The 23,374-nt window shown below is 45.3% G+C and overlaps 2 protein-coding genes across 2 annotated transcripts; both read left to right on the top strand.

Annotated features, from left to right (window-relative positions):
• The first annotated feature begins 10,037 nt into the window (after positions 1-10,037).
• Positions 10,038-11,213, top strand: LOC122319480. The gene is made up of 2 exons (XM_043206808.1): positions 10,038-10,382; positions 10,848-11,213. Exons 1-2 carry the CDS (start codon positions 10,038-10,040, stop codon positions 11,211-11,213), a joined length of 711 nt encoding a protein of 236 aa, XP_043062743.1.
• Positions 11,214-19,025: 7,812 nt separating this feature from the next.
• Positions 19,026-20,810, top strand: LOC120320682. Its single transcript, XM_039371057.1, has 2 exons — positions 19,026-20,554; positions 20,610-20,810. The coding sequence occupies exons 1-2, from the start codon at positions 19,157-19,159 to the stop codon at positions 20,619-20,621; spliced, it is 1,410 nt and encodes a 469-aa protein (XP_039226991.1). The 5' UTR covers positions 19,026-19,156; the 3' UTR covers positions 20,622-20,810.
• The last annotated feature ends 2,564 nt before the right edge of the window (positions 20,811-23,374 follow it).

Here is a 23,374-nt window from a genome sequence, read left to right as displayed (position 1 = left end):
TGGCGATTTTTACGCAAGAATCCGCAACTTACCTCCATTGAGCTGCAACTCCGAAATACACGTGCTTAGAAAAAATCGCTACGATAATAGCGGTCGATCAATAGTGAGATCGATAGGGAACAAAGGAATAGGTAGTTGCAACGCCGGTCGCCAACATCGATAACTCGATCATGGTGAGTATCGGTGGAGTTGCCATAGATAAGAAGCGATGAAAAGGCGGGAAATTTGAATGCGGAGTTGGTGACCAGAAGCAGACGGCAACAAATACAGGAAACTGGAGATCGAGATGTCGAACGACAGGGTCTACTAGGCTGAGTCTGCCGAGCTGAGATCAATGAGGCGCAGGTCGACGTGAGGAGTAAGGAACGACACAGTTCTGATTAGTCTGATACATTTTTGTCGATTTGCATTTGTTGACCCACGGTTCCACGCCCAATCTAACGCCCACAAACCGCCCAAAACTGCCACGTCCACAATTTTTAAAAATTTTATAATATTTTTTCATTTTTTTATTTGTCTGGTAAATTTCTATTGATTTGCCAAAAACGTTTTGCCATGCGCACTCTAACGCCTACAAGCCGCCCAAAACTGCCACGCCCACACTTTTGAAAAAGGTTTTGATATTATTTTATTATTTTATTTATCATGTAAATTTCTATCGATTGTAAATTTCTATCGGTGTTGAAGTTTCTGCTTCGCACTTCCAATAGCTGAGTAACGGGTATCAGATAGTCGGGGAACTCGCCTATAGCGGTCTTTCTTGTTGTAACTGCAGTTACGGTAGTTATAGAGGTCACTATACTTGGCAGTGTCGGTAAGCGTAGTGCAATGTTCAGCGTGGAATGTTCGGCAAAGTTGTTGAAGTAGCTTTGAGTTGCTGTAATTGGATACTCAACGGTACTGAGGGCGCGCACTTTCTTGCTTTGTTGGTAGAAGTGCATTTGCGGGCTTAGGTTCAATGACCGCTCGCTAACTGCATTTGTAACAGTTGCGGGTTGTGTTGATATAAATAGGAAGTAAGCGTTATATTTTTGATCTTAGCTGATCTTACGGACGATACACCCTGCCCCATAACATCCTAAACCCCGGCCAAGCCCGCAGGTTGGTCCTTTCGCAAAAGCAGGAAGGGACGGTGGAGTCCGTGGTCGCAAAGGTGGTTCGGGGAGAAGCTCTATCTCATCTTACGGATGATACACCCTGCCCCATAACATCCTAAGTCCAGTCGAGCCAGGGGCAGTCATCATTGGATCCCCGCAGAAGCGCCTAAAGGGCGCCTGGGTCCAGGGCCAGCAACCCCGGAGCATCAAGGGGCATCGCATCGAGTGGGAGGAGCTAAAAACAAAAGACAGGATTAGTAAACACGGCGATTTTTACGCAAAAATCCGCAACTTACCTCCATTGAGCTGCAACTCCGAAATACACGTGCTTAGAGAAAATCCCTACGATAATAGCGGTCGATCGATAGTGAGATCGATAGGGAACAAAAAATACTGGATTTTATATTGATTTTCAACACGCTGTCACACTATTGAAAGCAATCGGCACGACATCGGAACATCGGAATATCGGAACATAAAGTGGCAACGCCGGTCGCCATTATCGATAGCTCGATCGCGTAATCAGCGATGGGACAACATCGATAGGAATATGTAGTGGCAACGCCGGTCGCCAACATCGATAACTCGATCATGGTGAGTATCGGTGGAGTTGCCAGAGATGAGAAGCGATGAGAAGGCGGGAAATTTGAATGCGGAGTTGGTGACCAGAAGCAGACGGCAACAAATACAGGAAACTGGAGATCGAGATGTCGAACGACAGGGTCTACTAGGCTGAGGCTGCCGAGCTGAGATCAATGAGGCGCAGGTCGACGTGAGGAGTAAGGAACGACACAGTTCGAGGATCAAGATGCCACATCGAGATGCTGAAAGACAGGGTCGAATAGGCTAAGACGTAAAGGTTGCGATTAGGAAGGCGCAAGGATGGTCAAGATACCAAGTCGAGACGCTGAACGACGGGGTCCAATAAGCTGCGACTGCCAGGCTGAGAACGAAAGGCGCAGGGTCGACTAGAGGAGATCGAGAAAGTTGCCTATGCAAGGAGGAACCCAAGCAGAGGACCGCCGGAAGCATCATCTTTTTCAGAAATCATAAATTTGGTGGGACGAAAAAACAAACTCTCTGAGCTAGCCGTTGCAATTCGTAGCGAGCAGAAACTAAGAAATCAGTTCGTTACACTTTATACTTTAACATCGTCTGCGTACTTGAGTACACGCGAATGTTGTATTACTAGGGAGCGGAGCAAGGTGGCTCCCTTGTTGAACACCGGATGTGACTCGAAGATTACAAGAAAAAGAATTTTTAAATAGGACCCGTTGCGTCCTGCCATTCAGATCCATGAAATCATTTAAGTCCCACTTAGAAGATCAACAGGGAAACCTATTAAATCAAGTTTTCTTATTAGAAGAGAATGAATAACAAAGTCAAATGTTTTACTAAAGTCAGTGTAAAAAGATTTCTGGACTTATGTTTGATAAAGTGAACCTTGTAAATTGTGCAGCCTATGTGGTTTTCTGTGTGATTGCCACCACAGCTTCCACACCTTTGCCTGAGGGGTATGTTCTTGCAGTGTGCAGAGACGTGGAGATCTCTACAAACTATGCATATTGTGCGTAGTGAACAGTAAGAATAGACGTATTCCAGACTGTTTGTACATTGTACAGGAGTCTTGCGCTTATGCGTCTCTTCTAGTGTGATTCTACGATGCAGAATAGACTGTAGCTTGTAGATTGAATGAATCACGTATCTTTTTAGGGGCTTGGTTTCAGGTGCGATCTTAAAAAGTAGTTGCGGCTACTTGTTCAGAATATTAAAAACTGAGATAGCGGAAAGCCCCTTTTCCTGTAGCGCCTCCATAATTTCTTAGGGCTCGGGCTCAATGCCCTTAAAAGCATCTTGTTTAGCTGCTCTTAAACTGGTTGGTGTAATAATTATATCCGTTACTCGTAGAGTAACAGGCAGAAGGAAGTGTTTCCGACCATATAAAGTATATGTATTCTTAATCAGGATCAATAGCCGTGACGATCTGGCCATGTCCGTCTGTCCGTCCGTCTGTCCGTCCGTCTGCCCGTCCGTCTGTCCGTCCGTATAAACGTCGAGATCTCAGGAACTACAAAAGTTAGAAAGTTAAGATTAAGCATGCAGACTCCAGAGACATAGACGCAGCGCAAGTTGCCTCATGTTGCCACGCCCACTCTAACGCCAACAAACCGCGCAAAACTCACACGCCCACACTTTTGAAAAGTGTTTTCATATTTTTATTATTTTTTTATTAGTCTGATACATTTTTTGTCGATTTGCATTTGTTGACCCACGGTTCCACGCCCAATCTAACGCCCACAAACCGCCCAAAACTGCCACGTCCACAATTTTTAAAAATTTTATTATATCTTTTAATTTTTTTATTAGTCTGGTAAATTTCTATTGATTTGTCAAAAAACGTTTTGCCACGCGCACTCTAACGCCTACAAGCCGCCCAAAACTGCCACGCCCACACTTTTGAAAAAGGTTTTAATATTATTTTATTATTTTATTTATCATGTAAATTTCTATCGATTGTAAATTTCTATCGGTGTTGAAGTTTCTGCTTCGCACTTCCAATAGCTGAGTAACGGGTATCAGATAGTCGGGGAACTCGCCTATAGCGGTCTTTCTTGTTGTAACTGCAGTTACGGTAGTTATAGAGGTCACTATACTTGGCAGTGTCGGTAAGCGTAGTGCAATGTTCAGCGTGGAATGTTCGGCAAAGTTGTTGAAGTAGCTTTGAGTTGCTGTAATTGGATACTCAACGGTACTGAGGGCGCGCACTTTCTTGCTTTGTTGGTAGAAGTGCATTTGCGGGCTTAGGTTCAATGACCGCTCGCTAACTGCATTTGTAACAGTTGCGGGTTGTGTTGATATAAATAGGAAGTAAGCGTTATATTTTTGATCTTAGCTGATCTTACGGACGATACACCCTGCCCCATAACATCCTAAACCCCGGCCAAGCCCGCAGGTTGGTCCTTTCGCAAAAGCAGGAAGGGACGGTGGAGTCCGTGGTCGCAAAGGTGGTTCGGGGAGAAGCTCTATCTCATCTTACGGATGATACACCCTGCCCCATAACATCCTAAGTCCAGTCGAGCCAGGGGCAGTCATCATTGGATCCCCGCAGAAGCGCCTAAAGGGCGCCTGGGTCCAGGACCAGCAACCCCGGAGCATAAAGGGGCATCGCATCGAGTGGGAGTAGCTAAAAACAAAAGACAGGATTAGTAAACATGGCAATTTTTACGCAAAAATCCGCAACTTACCTCCATTGAGCTGCAACTCCGAAATACACGTGCTTAGAAAAAATCGCTACGATAATAGCGGTCGATCGATAGTGAGATCGATAGGGAACAAAGGAATAGGTAGTTGCAACGCCGGTCGCCAACATCGATTACTCGATCATGGTGAGTATCGGTGGAGTTGCCATAGATGAGAAGCGATGAGAAGGCGGGAAATTTGAATGCCGAGTTGGTGACCAGAAGCAGACGGCAACAAATACAGGAAACTGGAGATCGAGATGTCGAACGACAGGGTCTACTAGGCTGAGGCTGCCGAGCTGAGATCAATGAGGCGCAGGTCGACGTGAGGAGTAAGGAACGACACAGTTCGAGGATCAAGATGCCACATCGAGATGCTGAAAGACAGTGTCGAATAGGCTAAGACGTAAAGGTTGCGATCAGGAAGGTGCAAGGATGTTCAAGATGCCAAGTCAAGACGCTGAACGACGGGGTTCAATAAGCTGCGACTGCCAGGCTGAGAACGAAAGGCGCAGGGTCGACGAGAGGAGATCGAGAAAGTTGCCTATGCGGGGAGGAACCCAAGCAGAGGACCGCCGGAAGCATCAACTTTTTCACAAATCATAAATTTGGTGGGACGAAAAAACAAACTCTCTGAGCTAGCCGTTGCAATTCGTAGCGAGCAGAAACTAAGAAATCAGTTCGTTACACTTTATACTTTAACATCGTCAGCGTACTTGAGTACACGCGAATGTTGTATTACTAGGGAGCGGAGCAAGGTGGCTCCCTTGTTGAACACTGGATGTGACTCGGAGATTACAAGAAAAAGAATTTTTAAATAGGACCCGTTGCGTCCTGCCATTCAGATTCATGAAATCATTTAAGTCCCACTTAGAAGATAAACAGGGAAACCTATTAAATCAAGTTTTCTTATTAGAAGAGAATGAATTACAAAGTCAAATGTTTTACTAAAGTCAGTGTAAAAAGATTTCTGGACTTATGTTTGATAAAGTGAACCTTGTAAATTGGGCAGCCTATGTGGTTTGCTGTGTGATTGCCACCACAGCTTCCGCACCTTTGGTTGAGGGGTATGTTCTTGTTTGCTGGGCAGTGTGCAGAGACGTGGAGATCTCTACAAAGTATGCATATTGTGCGTAGTGAACAGGAAGAGTGGACGTGGCCATATTCCAGACTGTTTGTACATTGTACAGGAGTCTTGCGCTTATGCGTCTCTTCCACTGTGATTCTACGATGCAGAATAGACTGTAGCTTGTAGATTGAATGAATCACGTATCTTTTTAGGGGCTTGGTTTCAGGTGCGATCTTAAAAAGTAGTTGCGGCTACTTGTTCAGAATTTTAAAAACTGAGTTAGCGGAAAGCCCCTTTTCCTGTAGCGCCTCCATAATTTTTTAGGGCGTCACCTCGGGCTCAATGCCCTTGAAAGCATCTTGTTTAGCAGAAGGAAGTGTTTCCGACCATATAAAGTATATATATTCTTAATCAGGATCAATAGTCGTGACGATCTGGCCATGTCCGCCTGTCCGTCCGTCTGCCCGTCCGTCTGTCCGTCCGTCTGTTCGTCCGTATGAACGTCGTGATCTCAGGAACTACAAAAGTTAGAAAGTTAAGACTAAGCATGCAGACTCCAGAGACATAGACGCAGCGCAAGTTGCCTCATGTTGCCACGCCCACTGTAACGCCAACAAACCGCCCAAAACTCACACGCCCACACGTTTGAAAATTGTTTTCATATTTGTATTATTTTACCCGTTACTCGTAGATTCGTTGAAAAGTATGTAACAGGCAGAAGGAAGCTTTTCCGACCATATAAAGTATATATATTCTTGATCAGGATTAATAGCCGAGTCGATCTGGCCATGTCCGTCTGTCCGTCCGTCCCTCCATCCGACTGTCTGTCTGTCTGTCTGTCCGTCCGTATGAACGCTGAGATCTCAGGAACTACAAAAGCTAGAAAGTTTAGATTAGGCATACAGACTCCAGAGACATAGACGCAGCGCAAGTTTGTCGATTCATGTTGCCACGCCCACTCTAACGCCCACAAACCGCCCAAAACTGCCACGCTCACACTTTTGAAAAATGTTTTGATATTTTTTCATTTTCGTATTGGTCTTGTAAATGTCTATCGATTTGTTAAAAAACGTTTTGCCACGCCCACTCTAACGCCCACAAACCGACCGAAGCTGCCACGCCCACACTTTTGAGACATGTTTAGATATTTTTTCATTTTTTTATTAGTTTTGTAAATTTATATTGATTTGTTAAAAAACTTTTTGCCACGCCCACAAACCGCCAAAAACTGTCAGTGTTGAAGACTCTCCTTCGCACTTCCACTAGCTGAGTAACGGGTATCAGATAATCGGGGAACTCGACTATAGTGTTCTCTCTTGTTTTTTTATTAGTCTGATAAATTTTTGTCGATTTGCATTTGTTGAACCATGTTTCCACGCCCAATCTAACGCCCACAAACCGCCCAAAACTGTCACGCCCACAATTTTTAAAAATTTTATAATATTTTTTCATTTTTTTATTAGTCTGGTAAATTTCTATTGATTTGCCAAAAAACGTTTTGCCACGCGCATTCTATCGCCCACAAGCCGCCCAAAAATGCTACGCCCACACTTTTGAAAAAGGTTTTGAAATTATTTTATTATTGTATTTATCATGTAAATTTCTATCGATTGCCACGCCCACAAACCGCCAAAAACTTTCAGTGTTGAAGTTTCGCCGCTGAGTAAAACATCTAAGTCCAGTCGAGAGCGACGCGGGACCAGCGAAGAAGGACGACGAAGGAGCGACGACACGCATCCGAAGGCGAGGATCACAGGATTCTCTTTATCAAGCCACTGAATAAAGGTGGTTTAAATCTGAAACTCTTTCTTCTCGTTGGTCGGGCAATCACACAAATCATAAATTTGGTGGGACGAACAAACAAACTCTCTGAGCTAGCCGTTCCAATTCGTAGCGAGCAGAAACTAAAAAATCAGTTCTGGCGCCCAACCGTGATTGTCCCGGCCAAAAGAACAGAGGGGAAGATGATGAAATCGTGGAATTAGAAGTCGGAGTCACCAACGTGAGTGTCCTGATCAAGGAGCCAGCATGGAGGAGACCGACGTTATGCCCAAGGAGCAGAAGGAGCCTCGGGTCGAAGACACGGGAAGCGCGGGGTTGGATGCAGAGCTTAAGGACAGTCTCTAAAAGTGGAAGGGGGAAGACGATACAGGGTATCATAACGCCCAACCGACGTACAGAAGGAGTTAATCCAGATCCTTGGCTGAGATTCCTAGTAGACGAAAGCCGATGACGAGTGGGTATGGACAGCATGAACGAGGCAGGGTTGCAAAGCGGCGGACCCAACATCAGGATGCAATGATGACACCATAAAGCTTCTTTAAAGGGAAACAAACCATATCAGGATGGGGCGCTACGATAACAGCGGTCAATCGATAGTGAGATCGATAGGGAACGATAAAAAATACTGGGTTTACAATGATTTTCAACACGCTTTCACTCTATTGACAGCAATCGGTACTACATCGGAATATCGATAGGAACATGAAGTGGCAACGCCGGTCGCCAATAGCTCGATCGCGCAATTGGCGACGGGACAACAGCGATGATAATAAGAAGTGGCAACGCCGATCGCCAACATCGATAACTCGATCGTGGTGCGTATCGGTGGAGTTGCCAGAGATGAAAAGCGATGAGAAGGCGGGAAGTTTGAATACCGAGCGGGTGACCAGAAGCAGACGGCAACAGATGCAGGAAGCTGGAGAAGGGCGCGAGGATCGAGATACCGAGCCGAGATGTCGAACGACAGGGTCTACTAGGCTGAGGCTGCCGAGCTGAGATTAAGGAGGCGCAAGTCGACGAGAGCAGGGAGGAACGACACAGTTCGAGAATCAAGATGCCACATCGAGATGCTGAAAGACAGGGTCGAATAGGCTGAGACGTAAAGACTGCGATCAGGAAGGCGCAGGGATGTTCGAGATGCCAAGTCAAGACGCTGAACGACGGAGTCTAATAAGCTGCGACTGCCAGGGTGAGAACGAAGGGCGCAGGGTCGACGAGAGGAGATCGAGGAAGTTACCCATGCGAGGAGGAACCAAAGAAGAGGACCGCTGGAAGCAACATCCTTTTCAAACGGGAAATAATGGACCTTGTACCCCGGCAAAGCGGAGAGACCGTGAAATAACTTTATCGCGCAGGACCTTGGACTCAAACCCGCTAAGGGCGTAGAGGTCATACGGTAAAGGTGCGGAATGTGGACAAGCACAAAGAGGACGCACCGTGAACTAAAGGGACATGTTTGGACCTTGTACCCGAGCGAGCCGTGTGCAAAAGGGGAAATAACGGGATTCCCGCAGCCGATATAAGGGACGGCGCCGGCGCAGCTCGGGACAGTAAACAAGAAGTACGCGAACGGCCATACAGCCCCATAGTCGATCGGAAAAGTTACACAAAGTACACGGAAAGTCAGTGCAAGTGGCTATACAGCCTGAAGAGGGATGACTTTCCCGCAAAGCTGGATGAGTTAGTCGAGGCTATGCGGAAGACGCTATCCGAATTCATCCAGCAGACCACAGACGATCCCGAAACGGTCGCCATACTTGAGCCGTTGGAAAGGGGTGCGCAAGGAGACCGGTCCCGGAAGTTAAGGTCACCGGCGTGGAAGGTCTGATGAGGAGCCTCGATGTCCACAGCATGATGGAGGCCAGCGGGAGCAGACCCGAAAGGCAGGAAACCGGGAGTCAACTGCGGGAAAGCAGCCGCTAGAGAAGGGAGAGGCGGGTGTCCAGCTGCGATCGGCGAGATATCGCAAGAGTTGCCCCTCCGAATTACGCGAAGGCGGCGAAACAGGTGCGGGAGTGGATCTTCCGGTACGACGGTCACGACAAGCCATTGGAGTTCCTGGAGCAGGTGGAGTGGTCAGCAATGACGTATGGTCTGGATATCAACCAAGTCCCATGAGCGATGCCGGAACTGCTGAAGGGCAGGGCCTTAAAGTGGTTCATCGACAACAACAGATTCTGGGAGACATGGGCAGAGTTTATCCACAGCTTTCAGGAATTTTTCCTGCCCAGGGGCTTCATGACGAAGCTGGCAAACCAGGTCAGGCAGAGGAAGCAGCGGCATGGCGAGTATTTCAAAGATTATATGGTGGACATGCAGACCCTAATGCAGCCTTTGGGTATGTCCCAGAAAGAGACCTTGGAAAGGATAAGAGAGAACAGCACTCCAGCACTCTACGAGTGCCGACACCTGGATGCTCTGATGGCCCTGGCCGACGAATTCGAGGAACTTGACTCCCAAAAGGGATCGGTTCGAGTCAGAGCGGACCCACAGAGAGGGAACAGCACGCGGTGTGCTAAGCGGAACCCACAGGACCATCGAGGCACGAAACGAATGACGAGGGCCATCCCCGGTGCGGCGGGGCCTTGTGTTAAACCCAGCACAAGCCTGCCATAGGTGCGGAGGCCAGGACCACTGGATGCGGGAATGTCGGAACCGACCGATCACCTTTTGCTGGACGAGCGGGAGAATCGGCCCGAAGACCGCAGTGTGCTGCCCAAGATCGGGAAACGCCACGCGACCGCAGCCTCAGAGGGGCAACCAGGGTTCGCAAGGTGCTGCCCCTCAAAATTAATGGGCAAGCTAAAGGCGGAAGAAAGGCAACTGTCCGCCACAGTGCTCATAGACGGAATGGAAATTACGGCCACGATGAACACCGGAGCCACAGCGAGCTTTATTAGCAAAGAGTTCGCGGACAGGTTGCGGACAGTGGGAGAGGTCGTATCCACGAGAAGAGAAGTGCGGATGGCTGATGGACGGTATGAAGAGGTCACATCGCTGATCGAAGTGGACGTAGGACTGGGAGAGGGGACCGTAAGAATGCAACTGCTAATCCTCCATAACATCATCGACGCCCTAGTAGTGGGATGGGATTTCCTAACAAAAGTTGGAGCCAGGATAGAGTGCGCGGGTCTAAGCACAGCGATACCAGCGGGACAGGTGTTTCGTGGACGCGAGAAGGTGCCAGTGGCAATCGTGGAGAGGACGACAGACTTTGCGGAGAAAGATATTGACGGCTTCCTGAAGGCAGAGCTAGCAGAGTTGGGAAGAGTCCAAGGGACGTTAACGGTGGCGGTGCACAGAATCACGATGAAAGACGATCAACCGGTCAAACAGCGCTACTACCCGAAGAACCCGAAGATGCAGGTGGAGATCAACGCCAAGGTCGACGAGTTGTTACAGAAAGGGTGCATCAAGCCGTCTAGGAGCCCGTACAGCTCTCCCATAGTGATGGTGAAAAAGAAGACGGGGCAGTGGCGGTTGTGCGTGGATTTCCGCCAAATAAACGCGAAGTCCGTGAAGGAGGCGTACCCAATGCCAATGATTAGTTACATTCTGGATCGCAGTCTGGATTTGAAGGACGGGTACTGGCAGATTCCGTTGGCAGCGGCAAGTCGGCAATATACGGCATTTACGGTGCCGGAAAAGGCCCTATTTCAGTGGAAAGTAATGCCTTTCGGACTGCACTCCGCATCGGCAACGTTCCAGCGGGCGTTGGACCAGGTGATAGGACCCCAGATAATGCCACACGCATTTGCGTACCAGGACGACATAATCGTGATCCGACGGACACTACAAGAACACAAGCGCAACTTAAAAGAGGTTTTCCGGAGGCTAAGGGCGGCAAATCTAAATATTAACGCAGATAAGTGCAAGTTCTTTCGAAAGGAGCTACAATACCTGGGCCACCGAGTGACGGATCAGGGCATAGAAACGGATCCGGAGAAAGGAGCGGCAATAGCTCAGCTTAAGCCCCAGGGAAACGTAAAGGAGTTGCGACAGTACCTAGGAGCGGCGTCGTGTTAAAGACGTTTTGTACCGGTTTTTGCGACGTTGGTACAACCGCTGAACGCACTTCTCAAGAAACAGGCAAGGTGGGAATGGACAGACGCCCACCAAGAAGCATTCGAGGCCGTCAAAACAAGGTTGGTCGCCGACGCGATCCTGGCATGCCCCGACTTCACAAGGACCTTTGTGCTACAGACGGACGCCAGCGACTACGGGCTGGGCGCTATCCTCACACAGCACTCCGAGCAAGGCGAGCGGGTCATATCCTATTCCAGCCGAGCTCTGAACGGAGCGGAAAAGAATTATTCTGCCACAGAGAAGGAGTGTTTAGCGATAGTGTGGGCTCTCAGGAAATTAAGACCGTACCTGAAAGGCTACCATTTCAAAGTGTTAACAGATCACATGGCCCTGAAGTGGCTGAACAGCATCGAGAGCCCGTCCGAAAGGATCGCGAGGTGGGCGATGTGATCTGTTATCACTTTGAAATGGTAGCCTTTCAGGTACGGTCTTAATTTCCTGAGAGCCCACACTATCGCTAAACACTCCTTCTCTGTGGCAGAATAATTCTTTTCCGCTCCGTTCAGAGCTCGGCTGGAATAGGATATGACCCGCTCGCCTTGCTCGGAGTTCTGTGTGAGGATAGCGCCCAGCCCAGTCGCTGGCGTCCGTCTGTAGCACGAAGGTCCTTGTGAAGTCCCCGACTTCCCCCGACATGCCAGGATCGGGGCGGCAACCAACCTGGTTTTGACGGCCTCAAATGCTTCTTGGTGGGCGTCTGTCCATTCCCACCTTGCCTTTTTCTTGCGAAGTGCGTTCAGCGGTTGTACCAACGTCGCTAAATCCGGTAGAAAACGTCTGTAACACGACGCCGCTCCTAGGTACCTTCGCAACTCATTCACGTTTCCTGGTGGCTTTAGCTAAGCTATTGCTGCTACTTTTTCCGGATCCGTTCCGATGCGCTGGTCCGTCACTCGGTAGCCCAAGTATTGTAGCTCCTTTCGAAAAAACTTGCACTTATCTGCGTTAACTTTCAGGTTTGCCGCCCTAAGCCTCCGGAAAACCTCTTTCAGGTTGCGCTTGTGTTCTTGTAGTGTCCGTCCGATTACAATTATGTCATCCTGATACGCAAAGGCGTGTGGCATCATCTCGGGTCCTATCGCATGGTCCAACGCCCGCTGGAACGTTGCCGATGCGGAGTGCAGTCCGAATGGCATTACTTTCCACTGAATTGGGCTTTTCCCGGCACCGTAAATGCCGTATATTGCCGACTTGCCGCTGCCAACGGAATCTGCCAGTACCCGTCCTTCAAATCCAGGCTGCTTATGTACTACGGCACCCTTAATTGATCCAGAATGTAACTAATCATTGGCATTTGGTACGCGTCCGGGCTCCTAGGCGGCTCGATGCACCCTTTCTGTAACAACTCGTCGACCTTGTCGTTGATCTCCACCTGCATCTTCGGGTTCTTCGGGTAGTAGCGCTGTTTGACCGGTTGATCGTCTTTCATCGTGATTCTGTGCACCGCCACCGTTGACGTCCCTTGTACTCTTCCCAACTCTGCTGGCTCTGCCTTCAGGAAGCCGTCAATATCTTCCTCCGCAAAATCTGTCGTCCTCTCCACGACTGCCACTGACAGCTTCTCGCGTGCACTGCTTCGAACCGCCTGTCCCGCTGGTATGTTACGCTTAGACCCTCGCATTCTATCCTGGCTCCAACTTTCGTTAGGAAATCCCTAATCCCAGTACTAGAGCGTCGATGACGTCCACTTCGAGCAGCTATGTGACCTTCTCATACCGTCCATCAGCCATCCGCACTTCTCTTCTCGTGGATACGACCTCTCCCACTGCCCGCAACGTGTCCGCCAACTCTTCGCTAATAAAACTTGCTGTGGCTCCGGTGTCCATCGTGGCCTTAATTTCCATTCCGTCTATGAGCACTGTGGCGGCCAGTTGCCTTTCTTCCGCCTTCAGCTTGCCCATTAATTTTGAGGGGCAGCACCTTGCCAACCCTGGTTGGATCTCGGGCAGCACTTTGCGGTCCTCGGGGCGATTCTCCCGCAATTCCAGCAAAAAGTAATCGGTCGGTTCCGAAATTCCCGCATCCAGTGATCCTGGCTTCCGCACCTATGGCAGGCTTGTGCTGGGTTTAACACAAGCTCCCGCCGCACCGGGGATGGCCCTCGTTCATTCGTTTCGTGCCTCGATGGTCCTGTGGACTCCTCTTGGCACCTTCTGCACACCACGTTCTGTTCCCCTCTTGGGAAATCCCGCTGGTGGCGGGCTCTGTGGGTCCGCTCTAACTCGAACCGCTCCCTTTGGGTGTCCAGTTCCTCGAATTCGTCGGGCAGGGCCATCAGAGCTTTCAGGTGTCGGCACTCGTACGGGCGGAAAAACATTCGTAGAGCTGGATTGCTGTTCTCCCTTATCCTTTCCAAGGTCTCTTTCTGGGACATCCCCAAAGGCCGCATTAGGGTCTGCATGTCCACCATATAATCTTTGAAACACTCGGCATGCCGCTGCTTCCTCTGCCTGACCTGGTCTGCCAGCTTCGTCATGAAGCCCCTGGGCAGGAAAAATTCCTGGAACCTGTGAATAAACTCTGCCCATGTCTCCCAGAATCGGTTGTTTGCGATGAAACACTTTAAGGCCCTACCCTTCAGCAGTTCTGGCATCGCTCGTGGGATTTGGTTGATATCCAGACCGTACGTTATTGCTGACCACTCCACCTGCTCCAGGAACTCCAATGGCTTGTCGTGACCGTCGTACCGGAAGATCCACTCCCGCACCTGTTTCGCCACCTTCGCGTAATCCGGAGGGGCAACTCTTGCGATGTCTCGCCGATCGCGGCTGGACTCCCGCCTCTCCCTTCTCTAGCGGCTGCTTTCCCAACGGCTAGCTCAGAGAGTTTGTTTGTTCGTCCCACCAAATTTATGATTTGCGTGATTGCCCGACCAAGAAGAAGACAGAGTTTCAGATTTAAACCACCTTTATTCAGTGTCACTTGCTGAAGAGAATCCAGTGACCCTCGCCGTCGGATGCGCGTCGTTGCTCCTTCGCGGTCCGATGGCGGATCCGTACCGACCTTCCTGGGGCTTAGGATGTTACGGTGACAGGGTGTATCGTCCGTGAGACAAGCTAGTGCTCCTCCCCGAACCACCTTTGCCGAACACTGACTCCACCGTCCCTTCCTGCGTATGCCAGGCACTCGTCGCCCTTGCCGAAGGATGACCTGCGGGCTCGACCGGGGCATCGGATGTTATGGGGCAGGGTGTATCGTCCGTGAGACAAGCTAGCGCTCCTCCCCGAACCACCTTTGTGACCACTGATTCCACCGTCCCTTTCTGACCACGCTAGGTCCTGGTGTTCGTTAATCATTCGCTGGTCCTTGCTTGCGGAGATCCTCTCTGGATGCTCGCTTGACGCACTTGTACTTTCGCTGCTTCACTGTCACTCGGTATAGACTGTCTGGTCGTGTGGCGTATTTTCTCGCTGACTTTCCGTGTACTCCGCGTATCTTTCCCGATGGCTTGAGTCCAAGGTCCAGCGCGGTACCGTTATTTCACGTTCTCTCCGCTTTGCCGGGGTCCAAGGGGCATTATTTCCCGTTTGACCTGATCGCCCTTGACTCCTCTCGCATTCCAGCCGTCTTCTCTGTTGCTATGCCGATCTCCTGCACCCGTATTTGTGGGGAGTTTTAAGACTCCTCACAATAATACAAATAAATCAAATCCAAACACTAATTCAAGACCCTCCGAAATAAATCCGAGGTTACCAAATGAATTCAAACAAAACCTAAATACAGGTAAAGTCTAGAATCATTGAAATGTTCAACAACGAAGTATTAGTGCACCAAAGCCTCCCGTCAATAACTCTCAATTGCCTTGTAGACACTGGTTCTTTATTTTCCCAATCAAACCTTCTAAAGTAAAAGTCCACACTATAAATGGCATTATTATATTGAACCAAATCGTTTCAGTCAAACGTTGTCCCAATAAACAAACATTTTATATTCACAATTTTTCAGAAAAATATGACTTACTATTAGGCAGAAACTATTTAGAGCCAACCAACACTCAAGTTAATTATTCAACACAAACAGTCACTTTAAATGCCTATACATTCAAAATGTGATACGACCACATCCAAACCCTCCGGAAAATTAAGCGAAAACTCCACTTAAAACCAGATGACCCAAAGGTTACTAACTAGTACCCCAAATCATATAATTCAGAAGAGTCCAAGACTACCTATGAGTGGCCCAAGTCTTCTTAATCCTCTAACTACGCCTTAGACGACGAGTTAAGAGAATCTAACGTAATCAGATTAGAACATCTAAATACAGAAGAAAGGGAACAGTTTTCCTACGTCTTGCTTTAATACAGTGATATTCAGTACAAAGGTAAAAATTTGACTCACAAGTACGATGCTATTCACAAGTAAACATGCTATCCATACAATACAGGAAGACCCTATCTATAAAAAAACAATATATGTTCCCGAAAACGTTTGATCAAGAAGTCAACAAGCAAATTAATGAACAACAAATAATTAGAAAATCTAAATCCCCCTATGGTTCACCAGTTTGGATCGTCACAAAGAAAAGCGATGTTTCTGGTAAACCAAAATTTCGATTAGTCATAGACTAATCGTATTCTAATCGAGACTACACATGGACATTATGAATATACTCGTATGTCTTGGTTTAAGAAATGCACCAGCAACATTTCAACGCTGCATGAACTATCTTCTAAAAGACATAATTTATAAAGATTGTTTAGTTTACTCAGATGATATTGTCAATTATTCCACTTCATTGGAGGATCACATAATGTCATTGAAAAAAGTATTTGATATATTACGATCAGCAAATCTTGCTACTTGATAAATGTGAATTTCTGAAGAAAGAAACAGAATTTCTCATTCACATTATCACAACAATACCAAACCCTATAAAACTAAACCCTAATAATAACTATTCGGCAATAGAAATAGAACTATTAGCTATAGTACGGGCAATAAAATATTTCTACCTGTTCGGTAGAAAGTTCGACATATTAAGCGATCATAGGCCACTTGTATGGCTAAGTAACATAAAAGATCCCAATATTAAATTACAGAGATGGAAGATAAAACTCAACGAATACGATTATAATATTTAATATCTACCCTGTAAAGAAAATCATTTCGCTGATGCTCTATCTAGAGTCCAAATTCAAGAAAACTTTCTACTGTGCATAGTGCACCAGAAGACAACCAAAGTCACATATCAATAACAAAAAGACCTCTTAATTATTATAACAGGCAATTCCAACTCCGATGTCCAAATAATAAAATATTTCCATAAAACTAGAATAAAACTCAGTTATAAAGAATTGACTAATTCCCTTGCTAAAGATCTAATTAACGAATACTTCTGCACTAAGAAAAGTGTTATTTACTTCCCTAATGAATTCGATTTTCAAATCTTTCAAAATGCGTATATTCAAACCATAAGTCCCGACAGTACAGACATTCAAACATACGCCCAATTCAAGGAAATTATTACACCCTGGTATAGAAAAACTCACACTTCAGTTCAAAGAACTTTATTATTATTGCCCTGATTAAAACAAACATATCCAAAACATCATAATGGACAAGAATGTCATGGATTTTTACTTAATAAACATAATAAAAAAAGTAACATGTAAACCGAAACAATATATGACAAATATTTTTCACATATTGTAGCGAACTACGAGTATAACTTTCCCGAGCAGATGGTAAATTGCAGTTGGGCGATCAAGCACGCGCTGGTTCCGGCTACTAATTCTCGGTAGACTAAAGGGGGGAATATTTGACATCGCGTCTACTTGCTCGTCTCGTATCACACTCTTATTTATTTCGCGTGCTTTGGAATTGATCTCCACAAGAAACACTAAAGGACTTTCGAACGACAGGACTAAGGACAAACAAGGACATAGCACACTCGTACGACAGCAGCTGTTAAGCTGTCGACCACCTTGACCACCTTGACCACCACTAACCATTTGACATAACCGGTGATCCCTACAAGTATGCTACATTTTACACGACATACACCTTCCGACGCCGCATGGCACCCCTAGAGAGATTTAATCGGATTTAAACATTATAAAATTTAATTTTTAACATGGAATAAACTTAAAAACTGACAATGTTTTAATTGGCACAGGTTTAGACAACATATCCTAAATGATTACCCTAACTTACAAATTTTAAACATCTAGATTTAAATTGTTAAACGAAATTTTGGACTGTGGCGTTCATGTAGATATTATCGCAACATATATGTAGGTACAAATGTAAAGTTTTTTTGTTTGCTTAAAAAAAGGAATATTTACGCTCGGCAGGGCATTAAGAATAGGGAAAGTAGGGTATATAGGGATGTGTATTTTAATTTTTAAATTTTTTTTTTGTTTTTATTCTTTTAAGATTTTAGAAAAGCGAATATTGGGGTACATTTTAAACATGAGCAATTTTCATTTCCATTTTAAATTTCTTTTTTTTTTTTAATTTATTTTTGGTAAACAATGGACTTGGAAACAAGTAGCGCCGCAGTAGCTAATTATTTGATTTTTCTTCCGGCAGCTGCTTTCTCATTTAAATAAAAACATTTATATTACTCACTTGGATTTCCCACGATGAAGCGCTTCAAGTGGTTGCCTGTGAAAGAGAAATCAGCTTACACCGCCTTTTAATCCTAAGAGAGCTATTTCTTGTTGATCTGCTCTTTTGAGCCGCTCTCCTACTGCGGTACTCTTTCTTCTCTTTTTACTTCATTCTTGTGCTCACGCCAGTTTAGGCGGGCTTTTGCTTATGTGGGAAGAGGAAGGAAAATGGGATAAAGGAAGAAGGAAAGAAAAGAAAGGAATTGCCCTAAATGAATACTATTTCTCTTACAAAATAACTTAAATTAATTTTCTAACATAAGGCGGAATTTATTTTTCCGATCGGAATAACTTTCTGATCTGCTTGTCTGTTTGCCGATCTGCTTAACAAGCAGTCGGTCAGTTGTGAAGCGGTAAAGCGGTGTAAAGTAGAATATGTATAGATGTAGATAATGTAAATATAGTGAATTCAATTAAATCATGTTTTTGCGCTTAACGGTGGCGCTGCTGACTGATGAACTCCAGAAATAGACCTTCTGGTCGGCAATTTATGCTTCCCTCACTGGTCTCACTGGCCTCAATGGTTATTTATTTTTGAAATATAATATTCTTCTAGGTGCCACCTGTAATTTGATGCCCTTAACAAAAAATTCTAAACCACAACACACGCACAAAACTTACCCTTTAGGGGTTGGCACTAAAGTTAACGAAATATAAATTTGCCGATTCACTGGGTTTTCTTCTCGATCGAAATTTGTGAGTTTTGGTTGAATTGTCAATTTCTCTTTGCAAATCTTGCAACTTGATAAATGTGAATTTCTGAAGAAAGAAACAGAATTTCTCATTCACATTATCACGACAATACCAAGCCCTAAAAAAATAAACCCTAATAATAACTATTCGGCAATAGAAATAGAACTATTAGCTATAGTATGGGCAATAAAATATTTCAGGTCCCACCTATTCGGTAGAAAGTTCGACATATTAAGCGATCATAGGCCACTTGTATGGCTAAGTAACATAAAAGATCCCAATATTAAATTACAGAGATGGAAGATAAAACTCAACGAATACGATTTGTAGTAGGCTGACCCTCTGGGCACACTCATATATCGATACTTACACTACACGATAACCTATGTTAAGATAATGTTAAGCTGATGTGATTAACATGAAGAGTCAATCTGTTTCTGCGAGTAAAATAAAGAAGAAGGATAGAAAGAAATAAAACTGTCGCGTGTGTAATCTTTGCCGCCTTCCACAAATTCACGTCACCCAATTAAAAAGGTGGCTTTCGGCGTTGGGTTTACCAACCCAAGGTATTAAATCGTTAATGGCTCGCCTAGGGCAAGTACCGCTTGTACAGCGAGGAAATATGCCAGAAGAAGATCAGCCCGGCACCTCCGGCACCGGACCGCAAAGCATCATCGATCCTGAAAATGAAACAAATTCGTCACAGGAAGGCGTTTCCGAGAATGTTCCAGAACAAAATGAACTTCTCGGAATTATCACACAGCTACGAGCAACGCTTATTACGCAGGAAAATGCGTTGCATCAAGCAGAGACGCGTAGCGCATTGCAACAACAACGGCTAGAGCTGCTTAGCGCCGCCATACATACACAACAGCAGAACGAGACACGCGCCGGCACACATACACAACAGCAAGAGACGCGCGCCGCCATACACATACAACAGCAAGAGGAGACGCGCGCCGCCACACACACACAACAGCAAGGGACGCGCGCCGCCACTCACACACAACAGCAAAAAGAGACGCGTGCCGCCACACACACACAGTTACAACAAGAGCAGACAGTTTCCAACATGTACGATTTGCGCCCTACCAGCCTAATTGGAAATTTTCCAGGTGGCAACGCTGACAATTCAAACATCTCAACGAACACAATAGACTATGGATCAAGTGGCAACGTCAACATTTCGAATGCCCCAACAATCGCTATTGGAAATAGATTGGGTGGCAACCCTGATGGCAACCAGGGAGAGAGGCCATTTACCAGGGCTGGATCAACAGTTTCACTTTCTCATGCCAAAGAAGCTGCCATCGATTTCGAAGGGAACACTTGCGCACGCAACTGGGTGGAGCACCTCAAAAATATAGGACTGATCTACAATCTAACAGATGACTGCCTACGAATGCTGTTCGTTACCAAACTTAAAGGTAACGCACAGCGTTGGCTACACGTCAACCCAACTCGGATGCTAGAAACTTTCGAAAGGCTGTGTAAGCAGCTGATCGTAGCATTTGGAGAAACAGCGTCGAAATCAGAGCTGCGCCGAAGATTTGAACAGCGAAAATGGCAAAGGAACGAGCGTTTTACCATGTACTTCGAGGAAAAGAAAATGATGTCCCAAACCGTCAACATGGACATGGAAGAACTGCTCGAGCATCTCATTGAGGGGATCCCATCGGCGAGCTTACGCGATCAAGCTCGCATCCAAAGATTCGCCAATCCGGAGCAAATGCTGCTAGCATTTGCCAATGTACGCCTCCCGCAACAAGCTGGGAGCTACGTACCAAAGAAGTCAACATCGGAGGCGGTGGTCAACAACCTGCGTTGCAGGAACTGCAACTCCAAGGGCCATTTCGCCAAAGACTGCCGCAAACCATCAAGGGCACCTGGATCTTGCTTCGCTTGTGGAGAAATGGGCGATTTTGTGGGAGAATGTCGTCTAAGGAAAAGCAACATCAACAGCAACACTAACCACTATGTAAGAAGGTTAAAAATTTTCTTTGTTTATTTCACTAATTTACCCATTATTGAAGAGTGTCTCATAGATTCAGGGAGCGCGATATCATTCATTAAAGAATCCAAAATTCCAGTTGAAGTAGCTTTGAAAGCAGTTAACCAAGTGTATCATGGAATAAACAAGAGCCAGCTTAAAATATTTGGAAAAACTTTATGTTTCGTATTAAAAGAAAAAATAAAAATTCAATTCGAAATGGTTGTCGTCGCTAATGAATCAATGAGATACGAGTAGTCCTGGGAAGGGATTTTATGAATCAATATGGTTTGAGCATCAATCTAAACACCCTTGGCGTTAATGAAGATATTAATAATATGATTAAAATATTTGGGGAAAATGATCAACAACTGGCAAATGCCGCAGTAGCCAATTGCGATGTCAGCGAAACTGTTAGGGAAAATGAAACTCTTGAGGAAAAACTGTTAGGAAATGAAACAGTTACGGAAAATGAGATTGTTAGGGAAAAACTGTTAGGAAATAAAACTGTTACGGAAAATGAGATCATTAAGGAAAAATCGTTAAGAAATGCATCTTTTAAGGAAAAATTTTTAAAAAATGAAACGGTTACGGAAAAATGTGTAGAAAATGAAACTCTTAAGAGAAAATTGTTAGAGAATGAAACTTTTAGGAAAAAAATGTCAGAGGATACAACTGGTGAGATACAACGAAGTGAAAGAATAGAAATTTTAGGAGACAACTTTGAAACTGAAATGCTGAACATCAATGTTGTTCATGATCAGTTTTTAGACTATAACTGCGGGTGTGATGTAAGTTATGAAACGAAATGCAAATTTGTTAAAATGTTGGAAGAATCTTACGTCAATGCGAAGAGACCAGATAGTCCATTTACCAGATGCGAAATAAAAATTAGTTTAGAAAAATCCAAACCATTCAGTTGCTCGCCTAGGCGACTTTCATTTAGTGAAAAGGAGCAGCTACAAAAATTATTAGACGAATATTTAGACAAAGGCATAATAAGAAACAGTGATTCAGAATATGCTTCCCCCATTGTCCTAGTGAAGAAAAAGACAGGAGACTTGCGTTTATGTATAGACTATAGAAAATTGAACAAAAGTTTAATAAAAGACAATTATCCGTTACCTTTGATAGATGATCTTCTAGACAAGTTAGTGAATAAAAGTGTGTTTTTAAAGCTCGATTTAAAGAATGGATATTTTCACGTATTCGTTGACAATGATTCAATTAAATACACATCGTTCGTGACTCCGTTAGGACAATTTGAATTTTTAAGGATGCCTATGGGCATCAAGAACGCATCAGCAGTATTCCAACGCTTTGTAAACAAAATTTTTGCCGATTTGATACGCGAAAACAAAGTTATCGTATACATGGATGACATAATGATAGCCAGTGCAAACATTGAAGAACATTTAAGAACATTAAAGGATGTGTTCATAAGACTAGTCAATAACAAATTAGAACTTCGTATGGACAAATGCGAGTTTATGCAATCTAGTTGTTTGGGAACGAGACACCGCGCGAACAAGTCACCCTTTATCTTTGTTTACATTTACATTTGCATTTGTCTGCAGCTGCAGCGGAGCTTATCAGCGGAATCAATGTAATTGTCCGCGAGCTTGCCCAGTACTTTTCCAAACTTCTAACTTCTACTAACTGTAACTTGTTTACGTCTTATGCTAGTTTAATCGTATGGCGTGAGTACAGCCAAAGCTTAAGTCAGTCACATTTTTGATCTGCGAGAAAACGTACGCATCGGTGTCGAAATAATTAATATTAAGTGTCTGAAAGTAACAAATAAATCAAACTAAACTGTAACACTGGCGGTTTATTTATGAACATAAAAAATTGGTCCTTCGAGAGCCGGATTACCGGAACTGCGTTTCTTTCGGGCATTTGAGTTTGATTATTGGCCTTTTGGCAAACGGTGATCTATAGATTCCTACATCGTATAGAATCGTTTCCTTCTTTCGACCACCACGCGGAGTGTGATTCAGCAACGAGGCTTCTGCAAAAGCCAAATTACTCGTGCGCATAATAATGCCTTAAAATTTGTTGATGACATTCATTCAGTGCAAACAATAGTTGTCCGCCTGGCGCAACTACAGGAAAATTATTTGCGGTTCGTACGGCTCTCGGAAGAGCTGTATGCATTTAAATCGGAAGCCGATTGGGAGGACCCTGACGAGGATTTTGACGCATATGAGGACAAACATTATGCTACACACGCTATTCTCAGCAATACTTTGGAGGAGTTGAGACGGGATGTCACCTCAAACAGTGTTGATGCCACAGTTCAAGCCGCAGGCACATCCCAGAGAAGTCATGTCGATTTTCAGTTCGAGCGAATTAAACTTCCGACTTTTTCTGGAAATTATGACTGGAAACATTTTTCGGACATGTTTATTGGATCGATTGCTTCCAATTCGAGCCTGACGGATTGCCAACGATTTCACTATTTAAAATCGTACCTTGCCGGAGACGCGCTTGCATTAGTTAAACATATTCCAGTTACTAATGACAACTATCGGGAAGCATGGGATCGGCTGGAACAGCGATATAACAAACAATCGCTAATTGTTCGATCGTTCTTAAACAGTTTCATGAGCCTTCCGAGTGCTATAAATTCAAATATCGGCACAGTGCGGAAAATTGCCGATGGTGCAGACGAAGTTATTCGTGGTCTACGAGCTCTTAATTGCGAAGAGAGGGATCCCTGGCTAATCTTCATTTTACTTTCAAAATTGGATAGCGATACCCGCCAAGCCTGGGCTCAGTGCGCAGAATCCGAGGAAAAAGGTGTGA

Source organism: Drosophila yakuba, chromosome 2L, assembly GCF_016746365.2.
Source record: "Drosophila yakuba strain Tai18E2 chromosome 2L, Prin_Dyak_Tai18E2_2.1, whole genome shotgun sequence".
Taxonomy (NCBI): domain Eukaryota; kingdom Metazoa; phylum Arthropoda; class Insecta; order Diptera; family Drosophilidae; genus Drosophila; species Drosophila yakuba.
Note: the sequence above shows the minus strand (reverse complement) of the source record. Positions and strands in the feature narration are given on the sequence as shown.

Bases quoted from the DNA above. Each gene is read 5' to 3' on its own strand.
- LOC122319480 (XM_043206808.1), top strand. From the start codon at position 10,038: ATGGAAATTACGGCCACGATGAACACCGGAGCCACAGCGAGCTTTATT. The intron at 10,383-10,847 runs GTGGAGAGGACG...GCCCTATTTCAG, and splicing joins AGAAGGTGCCAGTGGCAATC to TGGAAAGTAATGCCTTTCGG.
- LOC120320682 (XM_039371057.1), top strand. From the start codon at position 19,157: ATGGCTCGCCTAGGGCAAGTACCGCTTGTACAGCGAGGAAATATGCCA.